The sequence below is a fragment of the Odocoileus virginianus genome, chromosome 1, assembly GCF_023699985.2.
Source record: "Odocoileus virginianus isolate 20LAN1187 ecotype Illinois chromosome 1, Ovbor_1.2, whole genome shotgun sequence".
Lineage (NCBI taxonomy): Eukaryota > Metazoa > Chordata > Mammalia > Artiodactyla > Cervidae > Odocoileus > Odocoileus virginianus.
The window spans coordinates 8,521,841-8,534,421 of record NC_069674.1 but is presented as its reverse complement, the minus strand read 5'-3'; the positions used below and the strand labels follow the sequence as shown (position 1 = coordinate 8,534,421).

The window sequence follows — 12,581 nt, the reverse complement described above, 5'->3', positions numbered from 1 at the left end:
TGAAAGCTTTTGCACAGCAAAGGAAACTATAAGCAAGGTGAAAAGACAGCCCTCAGATTGGGAGAAAATAATAGCAAATGAAGCAACAGACAAAGGATTAATCTCAAAAATATACAAGCAACTCCTCCAGCTCAACTCCAGAAAAATAAATGACCCAATCAAAAAATGGGCCAAAGAACTCAACAGACATTTCTCCAAGGAAGACATACAGATGGCTAACAAACACATGAAAAGATGCTCAACATCACTCATTATCAGAGAAATGCAAATCAAAACCACAATGAGGTACCATTACACGCCAGTCAGGATGACTGCTATCCAAAAGTCTACAAGCAATAAATGCTGGAGAGGGTGTGGAGAAAAGGGAACCCTCTTACACTGTTGGTGGGAATGCAAATTAGTACAGCCACTATGGAAAACAGTGTGGAGATTTCTTAAAAAGCTGGAAATAGAACTGCCATATGACCCAGCAATCCCACTTCTGGGCATACACACCAAGGAAACCAGATCTGAAAGAGACATGTGCACCCCAATGTTCATCGCAGCACTGTTTATAATAGCCAGGACATGGAAGCAACCCAGATGCCCATCAGCAGACGAATGGATGAGGAAGCTGTGGTACATATACACCATGGAATACTACTCAGCCATTAAAAAGAATTCATTTGAATCAGTTCTAATGAGATGGATGAAACTGGAGCCCATTATACAGAGCGAAGTAAGCCAGAAAGATAAAGACCATTACAATATACTAACACATATATATGGACTTTAGAAAGATGGTAACGATAACCCTATATGCAAAACAGAAAAAGAGACTCAGATGTATGGAACAGACTTGTGGACTCTGTGGGAGAAGGAGAGGGTGGGATGTTTCAGGAGAACAGCATTGAAACATGTATATTATCTAGGGTGAAACGGATAACCAGCTCAGGTTGGGTACATGAGACAAGTGCTCGGGCCTGGTGCACTGGGAAGACCCAGAGGGATCGGGTGAAGAGGGAGGTGGGAGGGGGGACTGGGATGGGGAATACATGTAAATCCAGGGCTAATTCATATCAATGTATAACAAAAACTACTGTAATGATGTAAAGTAATTAGCCTCCAACTAATAAAAATTAAAAAAAAAATAAATAAAATCCACTAAGACCTGGCTTCCTCATATTTAACAGATTTTCTCTCTTCTTTTCCCCTTTTACTATAAACAGAAAGAAGGTGCCAGAATACTATGCACAGAAATATCCTCAGCTAGATTATAAAGCTCATTAAGTGCAGTGTTTTCCTTTCAATATTATCACGGTGCTGCTGAACTTTCCACTGCAACATAGTAAGGATTCAGTTTTCTTCCATTTCTGATAACACTGTTTCCTCGCCTTTCTTTCACCCATTACTGATAACCTCTTCAAGAGCCATAAGTCTTCATGGCTATAATTTAATGGACACATAGAAGTTTGTACTATAAGTATTTTCTCCTAGAATGTATCTCATGTAGGAAAATGAAAGGACTTGATAACTTCAAACTCCAAAATTCACCAGGAGTAAACATCATTGTTATGAGTAACTGATGAAGTCTTGTTTTATGAACTTAAATATACCCAGTCCATAGTGATCTTGTGTGTTACACAACTGCCTTGCTTCAGAGAAGATCTTGTTCTCACAATAGATCTACCCATTTTGGAATACTTCAAAGCAAGTGTAGATATTTAGAGACTTCCAAGTGTTCAAAAAGCAGAATCAAGTGATCATCTTGTTAAGAATAGTCAATAAAGTTACAGCTGGATGTTTTCTGTCTGCTAAGTTTAGACATTAAACCCCATTCAATTTTATCTTGATTAGACAGATTGAAAATCATATGTATACATACAGTTAGTCTAAATAGACAACTTAGCTAAGATCAGCAATTGTCTGAGGGGATTAAGTCAGTGCAAATGGGGGGAAAAAGTGACTCAGAAAAGAAAGAAGAAAAAAAGAATACCATATGTTTGACATTGAAATAGAGCCTTATATTTATTTTTTAACTCAAGAAATTTACTTAAGTATAACCTTATTTTTACATAGTACTGTGTTGATAGAAAATGATTGTGTACACTTCTGTGATTAATCCTTAAAGAGGAATCAATTGATTATCATTAGGTTTTAATTATGTAACCCATTATTAAAGGGATATTTCTTTTGCTTTAAAACACTGTTACTAGTCAAACAAAATAGGACATTTAAAAAATCACTTAATGGGCAATTTCTGAAAAAGTTTTTTATTGAAATTTCCTTTTATCCAATTAATGGCACATCTTAATACCAAAGTTGCTCAGTCGTGTCTAACTCTTTGTGATCCCATGGACTATACAGTGTCTTTGCCTGCAATGTGGGACACCTGGGTTCGATCCCTGGGCTGGGAAGATCCCCTGGAGAAGGGAAAGGCTACCCACTCCAGTATTCTGGCCTGGAGAATTCTGTGGACTGGAGAATTCCATGGACTGGAGAATTCCATGGGGTTTCAAAGAGCTGGACATGATTTAGCAACTTTCACTTCATTTGATACCAACCTACTTTGTATAAATTGTTTTTGGGTTTTTTTTTGCTGTAAATATAATATTAAATGGAAAAGATTGTCAGTAATTTGAGGTTTTTAAGCATAAAAATACTACCATTTAAATTTGCTCTAGAAGGTGAATTTTATATGGGGACAATATGAAAAGTAGCTTTGGGGGACTTTGTGGAGATATTTAATGGGATCAAGAAGATGTATTCCATATGACCCACAGGTTTTTTATGCATAACATGTATTATGATTTTTTTCTATTGAAAAGACATAAAGGCAATTGATTTGTGGTGCTATTTTAAAGTTACTTTGCAATAAAGTTTTGAAAAAGTTTCTAATCTCAACCTTGGCATATGCATGTTCTACTCCATAATAGAACCAGTAATTTCTAATCCTAATAGAAATTTTCTCTTCTTGCCTTGTTATTCATCCTTTTAAAATTTTAGTTTTACTTCTTATCACTTTTGCTCCATATATCATATTAGATACCTTACCTGAGATGGATATTCAGAGCTGGGTGACTGACCCTTATGCCTAAATTTATGTTTCTTTGGGTTTTATAAATTGAGAAGTTATTTATAATGCAAATGTCTCTTTGGATTGAGTTAGATATTAATCCATAAAGGAAATCCACCTTAGTTGATAATAGTAAGTTTTAACTTCTTGACATCTGAATAAAGTGCCCCTAAGAAATTAAGAAAATAGAAGTAAATATTGAAGAGATAAAAGAAAGATGGTTGGATAGTTGGGAAAGGCCATAATTATACATCCTGATCTCTGAAGACAGAGTCAGATGAAGAAGTATAGGAATGAACAGAGGGACAGAGAGATCTGACAGGGTGAAAAAGATGTCAAAAGAGAAAATATGAAGGATGCTGGACCCCAGAGACAAACATTTGCCTAGGTTCAACCCTTACACCTTCAGCTGAAATAATACCATTTTCTCAAAAGAATTCATGCTTCCACATTGAATACAACATGAGTAGGATCAACAAAACACAGCAGTTGGATGCGATGGTGTGGTCAGGGAAAACCACCCAGAGGAATTTTAGCGAAGCATGCCTCACACAGAATTGAACATTCCCATTTTTTTCTCTCTCACAGGTTATCTGAACCAGATGAATAACTCAAGTCACTCTGTCCTTCAGCCTTCATTCCAAGGATGTATGCAGCTCATTCAAGTGGATGACCAACTTGTAAATTTATCCGAAGTGGCGCAAAGGAGGCCTGGAAGTTTTGCAAATGTCAGCATTGATATGTGTGCCATCATAGATAGGTAAGTGGTCTGTCATCCTACCTTGAATTGCCAAACTTTCAAAATTCATGTTTTGTTGTAGGACAAGTTAAGCTCTGAAACGCACAATGCTTTATGGAGCAAGGTGGCAGAAGTCATTGGCCATGCCTGTGGTATATGTTTGTGATATTAGAAATGATGTTTATATTAGGGCATGGTTATATATGACAATCTATGATGTCATATTAATCCATTCAGCCCTCCTTGGTGAATGTGATCATTTTGCACATAGTTTTGCAAGTAACAGCTGGAAACGGAATTCAGTTTATTTTTAAATAAACTATGCATATAAACTATGCCCACAGCAGAAAGGCCCCCTGCTCTTTGTCTTGGTCGTGACTCATTCACGGTGTATGATCCCATCTAAAGTCCCCTCTTAGAGGAAAAGAAATGTTGAAAATTATTGGCAGGCAATATGGGGGTTTACTGAAGTAGGCTATTTAATGTAGTTGAGTCTGCTTATAAAGCAGACATAGTGAAATATTACAAACTCTCATCCTTATAAGCTTTTGAAAATCTGAGGGGGGGAAACTTTTTATAAAAACTTAGCTGACCTCTTACATGGTGGAAAGATACAACTTTTATATGAAATATTATGGCAGCATTACATATACTACCGTAACATACTTCTAAGAAGTTCCTTTTATTCCGACATGAAAATATTTCATTTTGAGATGTATTTCCCACAAACAAACTACATCTAACTATGAGCTGAATTTAACCTGGTGGATTTAGGTGATGGTCTATCCTATTTTCACATCTTTTATGAGAGGATTATTTTATTCTGAAATTTTTTAAAATTAGTTTTATATTTTGAAAATTAAAGTTCCATAAGTCTCAGTCTGTCCCCAATAAAATATAGACCTAAGTCTCTACTAAACTTATTTCATTTAATATGAGATCCTTGGGGAAGTCATGTAGAGACATATAATGAATCTTAAAAATATATAAAATCACCTATTATGAAATAAGCTTGCTTTCATATAATCTTAATAAAGTAGTATTCATGTGAATGATAAAGTTTACGATGTCCATAGAATGTAACTTTTTAAAGCTTTAATATGTTTCTAATAAGGCATAGCATAGTGCTTTATTTATTGCATTTATACAAATATAGGTACTTGTAGCCTAAACAGTTTATATTTAAACAGAGCAACAAACATTTTAATAAAAATATACTCCTAATTTTTGAACCATCAATAATGTAATAGTTGTTATTTCTGCCTAAAGCAAGTGGTGGTAATAATCACAAAAACTGAGAAATGCATGTTCTAAGAACATATATTCTGATATTCTCTGTGTATTCACAAATTTTAGTAATGGTTTTCCATACAGGAAGATTTTCCCTCTTAGTAATAGACAGTGTATGAGTCACTTTAGTCCCTTTTTCATTTTCTATGTCAGTAACTTTAATGATACAACAATTTCTGTCAATAATAGCCAAGTTAGTTCATCTAGCTTTTGTAAACTGGCTAGGTTTTATGGTGATGTTGTAATCTCACTCCAAACAGCATGTTTTCTGGGAATTGTGTAAATTGTTTGCTTCCAAGGAAGTGTGGGTGAAGTGTTGAGATTTCACTGTAGTACACCCATGGCAATATTAGAAGTTAAAATGTCTCCAAAAGAATGAATGAGATTTTGGTAAATGAACCAGGCCCTCCTGGTAAGAAGAACACAAGAGACAATGTGGAATGGGGATGCAAATTTCAGTTTGGGACAGGTATAGGAATATATGTACAAAGTGTTCTTTTGCCAAACTGGCATCATGCCATTGTCTGTGTTGCTGAGCACTCTGTAGCTGACAGAACAAGTAATACATCTTTCTTATCCTGCAGGGTGCTAACCCGAAAGAGTGCCCATGCAGAAGTAATCACCTCTGATGCATCCCAAGTTTCCTAAATCCACTATTGAATTCCTTCTCTGCTTGTCTTATTTTTTGAGGGCATTGATTTCTTCTTTTTTTTTTTTTTAGGTATAATTGCCCTGTATCATTATATCATAGCTTCACGTGTACAACATATATAGTGAAATGTTCATTACCAGGGCAGTGATTTCTGTACATTAATTCACAATGTATGAAATAGCAGATTCCTTTATTCACCTAAAATGTGCACAGTTCTGTCTTAATCCGTGAAGTGTTGTATTTTTGCATGTAGAATTCAGAACTAGATTCACCTTATTCAAACCATTGAGGTGCTCACTGATGAGCTCACCCTCAACCTGTCTTTGCACATGCGAGCACAGGGCCGTTACCCAGTCTTCACACAGCTGTGGCCCATCCGTGACTCCTTAACGGTACGCCGCTGGCTCACCTCTAGTTGGGTTTCATGCCCTTATTAACTGAAACTTTGCAACTGCCATTCTGCCATTTTATTTTCAGACTACCTAAATTCTCCTTACGCAGCCCTATACTGGCTCTTTCTTACTTTTATCCTTTCAGATTTCAGCTTGATTGATTTGAGAGCTATTTTTGAAAAAAAAATTTAAAAAGGGGAAATTGAAAACATAGGATAAAAAATAGAAATCACAAGTGTGATTTTTATTAAATGTTTAGAGATTATAGAAGCAGCTGCATTGATTTTATGAGTAGAACTTAGGAAAATAATTTGGGAAGATGATTCTTAAAGAGTTTTGCTGTGGGTGATACTGAAATATTCTATGGTTTGAAAGTTTTTTTGGGGAGGGGAGTGGCTTTACATGCACCTTGTTTTGTTTGTATGTTTGCTTCCTGATCATGACATTGAGTCAAGGAGAGAGCAAGCATGACAAGCTACAGAATTATGTGTTTAGTAGGATGTCCTGAGTGCATCTATGGTGCCAGGCAATGTTCTAGGCACTTAGGGTAAATCATTGACCAAAACAAAGATCCTTGCTTTTGTGAATCTTGCATTCTGGGAGAAGGGGAGGAAGCAAAGATGTGACAAATAAATATTATAGTAAGTTAGTAGGAATACGTGTTATTTATAAAAAAAAAAAAAAGAAAGAAGTTGGGCTAATCAAGGAGGGCTGGCACTTTAAAGAGATTGGTGTTGGATTGTAGTTTAAATAGGTTGGTTAATGTTAGCTTCATTCATGAGTTCAAGACTGAAAGAAGTATGCATGTATACTCAGTCATTCTGTGGTTTCTGACTCTTTGCAACCGCATAGACTATAGCCTGCCAGGCTCTCTGTCCATGGAATTTTCCAGGTGAGAATATTGGAGTGGGTTGCCATTTTCTATTCCAGGGGGTCTTCCTGACCCAAGGATCAAACCCAGGTTTCTTGTGCCTCCTGTTTACCTGTTTAAAAACACTGTTTACCTGTTTGTGGGAGATCTTCCTGATCCCTGGGTCAGGAAGATCCCCTGAAGAAGGAAGTGGCAGCCCACTCTAGTACTTCTCCTGGAAAATCCCATGGACAAAGGAGCCTGGTAGGCTATAGTCAATAGGGTTGTAAAGAGTTGGGCACGACTGAGAGACTTCACTTTCTATCTGTTTATCAGATGGATTGTCTACCACTGTACCACTTGGGAAGCCCAAAAAAGGTGAGAATTCACCAATTTGGGGAAAACCCATTACAGGCAGAGAGGCTAGTCAATGAAACAAGGCTGCCTGGCATCATCTAGGATCAACAAGGAGCTTGGGTGGCAGGTTTGAAAGGACGAAGAGCAGACCCCCAGAAGAGGCCAAGACAATCATAGAAGTCAGGTCCTGGAGACCTATAGGTAACTGTAAGGATTTGGCTTCTATTCTGAGAGAAGTAGAGAGGCATTGCAGGTTTCTGAGTAGAGCAGTGGCATAATTTAGCTTAAAGTTTTGAAGGCTAACTCTTGTCTGTGGGAAGCTGGGGACCAGTTATAGTAATCCAGGTGAGAGATGCTGTGTCCTGAGACCAGGGTGCTAGCACAAGAGGTAGTGTGATGTGGTCAGTTCTGAGTAGGCTGAGAAGGTAGAGTCAGTAGGCTTTTTGATGGATTAGATTCCAGCCATGAGAAGAAGAGAAGACAGAACAATAAACCAAATGATTTGGTAACAGCAACTGGAAGGAAGGAGCTACCATGTCCTCTGATGAGAAGGCTGGTGGTAGAGAAGATTAGCCATGGGGCAGAAGGAAAAATCAGGAATTCAGTGCTGGGCATGAGTTGAAAGGTCTGTTGACATCTAGGTGGACGTTTCAAGAAGGTAGTTGGATACACATATCTCATAAGCACACAACTGCCGATTAAGCAATGAGATGTTGTGTCTGATAAGATCATCACATTTATCTATTGAAGACCTCTGGTTTCATCAGCTGTATTTCATAAAGAGCTGTAGAACTGGAATGGGAGAGGATAAGTAGTGGACAAGAAACCTCTTCCAACACCAGAAGCCTGTAGCTTTACCCTTTGAGTGAGACCCTGCTCTTGAGGAAGAGGACTTCATGAAACCATCAGTTGCCAGAGTGCATCTCGCAGATAATCTTGCTTCTCTTTGCCTGAGTACCATCTTTCATCTGCTCCTAGTGCCCTCACGTTTTTCCTTCTTTGTGGCAAACATCTCGAGGCACCAGACTCAACTCTTGTCCTCCACCTACTTCCCTCTATCCTCTTTATGGGTGTGAAAATCTGAGCAACAAAAGCCTCCAGAAGCATCCTTACTAAAGTTAGGTTTATGCACTTTCTCCTGCAAGGGAGAACCAAAAGAGAACCAAGGGGCATCTCAGAGTGATGTGGAGGAGCAGAAGGAAGTGAGGAAAGGGGTTTGGGGGTCTGAGTAAGTCCTAGGAGGGCCCCGGCAGGTATCGGCCATCATTTTTAAACTAGAAGAGTTGCTCCACCATAAGGTAGAATTTGTGAATCCCTGTAGAGCTTGTATTTGTTTATCTATGATTCTAATTCAGGACACATGGAGTGAAGAAGCTGGTGTGAAAATATTTTGAGCTGAAGTAGGTGGTGTTCATGACTGGTTGGGCAAAATTTTTGTTTTGTGAGTCGCGGTAAAGTCTGTTTTGCTAGCTGTGACTTCTGTATCACCCTCAAAGGTTAGCTGCCAGAGAGATTTTCTTCGTCATTGACAGCAGTGATGTGTCACAGTCCTAGCTAATGACAGGTAAGCAGAAGTCAGATAAAGTGTTCTGAGAAAGCCTTTGTTTTTCTGATACAGAGGTTCCCCCTCCTCGTCCATTGTCCTTGTTCAAATGTAGATACCATGCCTAGAGCGGTATGATCAAGAAAACCAGAGCTCCAGTGAACCAGTCAGTAACCACCTTCCCTCCTTTTTGTGTGGGAAGAAAAGCAACCCTCGTTTATTTAAGTCACTGTGAGTCAAATATTACTTTTATCAAAGCTGAAAGCACCTGTGCTTTCTTCATCCTCCATGTCTAAAATCAACCAATACCATCATTTTACCAGAACATAGAGGAACAAATTCCTAATTATGAAAATGACTTTGAAAGAGGAGATGATACATTTATTTTAGGATGTATTAAGTTGCATAGCAGTGATGTCCTTTAGAGACTGGAACTTGGGGACCAAATGGCTGTTTAGAGGACAAAGCAAATTCATATTGTTAATCAGCATCTGGTAGAAAAAGCAGTTAATTAGAGTCTTCTTTACCTTTGCTATAATCACCCATATAAATATATTAAGAAACAAAACCAGGAAATGCCTAGATAGCACAGAGAGCGGAAAAGGAAGAGTAAACATTGCAACTTAAGCGCAGCCCACAGAATTACCCCTTGGGAGACTGTGAGTAGACGGGGTCCTACTTCTGAGTTAGTAATTAAGTCTTCGCTTTATTTTTGGGTGGAAGTGCATAATCACAGACCCACTTTTTATTTTTTAATTCAATGCTTTCTTTTCCAGAATATCTACCAAGCTTGTTTGATTTTCTTTTCCTTGAAAGGAAAGAATAAGTATATGATTTTTTATAAGAGCACTTAAATGAGAGTTGGATAGATACAGTGTGAGATGCTTCAAGACGAAGCTAATTCTGCCCGAAAGGTGAACAGTGCATAAGTAGATTAATACCAATAATTCAGAAGGAGGTCATGACTTTATACAACAAGTTTAAGAGTTATAGTCCTGAGATGAAGAATGCATGTAGCATCTTTTTTTATTTTCTAAAATTGATCTTCATTTATTCTTAAGTTCCCATTTCCAGTGTATAGCAGCAAAAAATATTGGAACACATACATTCAGGTACCCTAATAACTATATATATATATGTGTGTGTGTATATATGTGTGTGTGTGTGTGTGTGTGTATATATATATAAAACACCAATATGAAATTCAAACTTAGTCAAAGCCAAGCTCCCATTTGGGGCCACTATCCCATGTTAAGTGTCCTCCTTGCCTCTTCCCTAGCCTCTGGGTCAGGCCCAGGCAACTTACGTCACATCAGCAGAGGAGTGGGTTTCACTCACATGCCCCGCTCAGGCTCCTTCTGGCCCCCTGAGGATGCCCTGGCAGCTTGGTCTTCAGGAGCCAGCCCCACTGCCCTGCAATCCTTCCTTCTGGCTGTGGGATCAGCCCTGGCTTGTGCTGGGCTCAGGTTTTGGGACTGGGGTAAGAAGGTAACTCATTCCAGTTTGCCAGGGACCATTTTGCTTTTAGAATTCAGAGTCTTTGACCTAGAGAAACCCCCACGGTTCTGAGTAAACCAAGGTGGTTGGTCACTCAAGATCTGTGTCCTCTCTGGGCCCAGATCTTCTTCTGAGTCCTTTATCTGGCCTACCGGCCATCCAAGCATTTTCACAGACCCCACTGGGACACTCAGAGATTTTGAGGTCTTTTGCAAACTGCGTACAAGCTGAAATTAATGACAGCGTGTGCCTGGCTGTGGCTGTGTGGAATGGGGATGACTATCTTAGGGTCTGCTCTGCCTCAGCTCTGTATCTACTCTGTACAACTCAAGCTGACATGGGCCTCTTAGAAATCCGGTTCCCAAATGTGGAAAGGGAGACACAGGCCACCGCCGCCAGAGGATTTGTAAGTCTCTGCTGAGATCCATTCAGTCAATACGCATTTATTAAGGCTCACTCAGGGAACTTTTCCTCCTGGAACTTTAATGCTAGTGGAGGGAGGTCATTGATCAGACCTTATGCTGTCCTAATACAAGTTTCTCTTGTTCTCAAAGACAGAGCTCTTTCAACCCCAGTTTGCAAAATTGAGTCCACATGTCTACTAGCTGTTTTTGTTTTTGTTTTTCCCAATTCCAGGGTCCAGAGGTAAATTCTCCTAGGCCCTACTCCTTGTGAGAAACGGCATTGATCAACTGAACCAGAAAGATAAATAAAACCAAAACTTTGACTTGACATATCTAAAAATTATTTCCACTATAGGAAAAAGGAAAGTCTGTCTCACAAACATGGGTATTTCTGTAGTGACACTGTTTATGCCAGATTTTCTGTTGCATCTGGATATTGCTGCCGAGAGATCGCCACCCAGTGGGCCTGACATCTTTTCTTAGATTTCCAGCCTGACCATGCCTTCCATTCGTCTCTACAAATGTTCGTGTCAATTAGACTGGTGTCACGCTGTGCCAGCGCTGCTTTTACACTGGGAGGCATTTTGTCTTCTATCATTAGATTCTTATTACCAAACTGTAGGTTTCCGGGAATATCTTAGTTTCCCTTCATAATAATTATGCAGAAGTGCTTAAAAGAGGCAGAAAGTATCTCCAATGAGCTTCACATTATTCAGAACTTCACGTCTGACTTCATTGTGGCTCTGATCCCATCAAACTTCAAAGCAGCAAAGAGCAGGTCAGCTGGAACTCATTCCCTGAGAACTGGAGCCAGCAAGCCATTTTCCTGGTGTAAAGCTGGAGTTCTTTTTAGGAAACACCCTTCAAAAATACCCTTAGGACAGAAGGTATTCAGGGTCCTAAAACCAGATCTCCAGCTCAAAATAAAAAATATTAAAAAGACTAGGTACCTAATCCAGTCTTAATTTTCTTATATGACATTCATGCTGATTCCTTATTGTTACCCACTTTGTCTTCTCATCTTGTCTCCGTTTACTCCCCATCAGGGACCGCATCCATTTTATATTGCAAACGGCTGTTTTTGTTCCTCCTTTGGGCTAGATTTTGTATTAGTGCACGTGTGCTAAGTCACTTTAGTCGTGTCTGACTCTTTGAGACACTATGGACCATAGCCTACCAGGTTCCTCTGTCCGTGGGACTCTCCAGGCAGGAATGCTGGAATGGATTGTGATGCCCTCCTCCAGGGGATCTTCCTGACCCAGGGATCGAACCTGGGTCTCCTGCATTGCAGGTTGATTCTTTGCCTTCTGAGCCATGAGGGGAGTCAAAATTATTTATTAGTAGTTTCATGGAAAACCCTATTTTCTCATACTAGATCTGATTCATTTTTGGTGTTAGAAGCATGTCTCTTTGTATAAATTTTCTTGGCCTTCCAAGCTAACCCCAGGCAACCCTTTGGTTTTTAACTGCATTGCCAGAGCCATTTGGTTTCTTATAGAAGGATCTAGAGAGAAGTTACCTGTTTATACTTAAACATTCAAACCATAGTCATCTATTGTAGCTATATATATATATATATATATATATACATATATATAAATTCAGTGACCTAAAATATTACACACCAGGTGGACCCATGTTCAAATAAGTTTCCTCTCTGAAGTGATCTCAGAGTGGCTTTATTTTTAAGTACATATAAAGTACTAGAGTGACAAAACATTTTTAATAAGAAAATACAGTAGTGAAATGTCAGAGGCGATAACCCTCCTAGGAGAAAAAGGGAAAGAAAAGCTTGAATTAAC

General features: G+C 38.8%; 1 protein-coding gene across 1 annotated transcript in view; it reads left to right on the top strand.

Annotated features, from left to right (window-relative positions):
- CNTNAP2 (contactin associated protein 2) overlaps positions 1–12,581 on the top strand; it is a 2,220,467-nt gene that overhangs the window by 1,243,445 nt on the left and 964,441 nt on the right. The window contains exon 11 of the mRNA XM_070460949.1: positions 3,644–3,815. Coding sequence (XP_070317050.1) covers positions 3,644–3,815 — 172 coding nt within the window. The remainder of the gene's footprint in view (positions 1–3,643; positions 3,816–12,581) is intronic.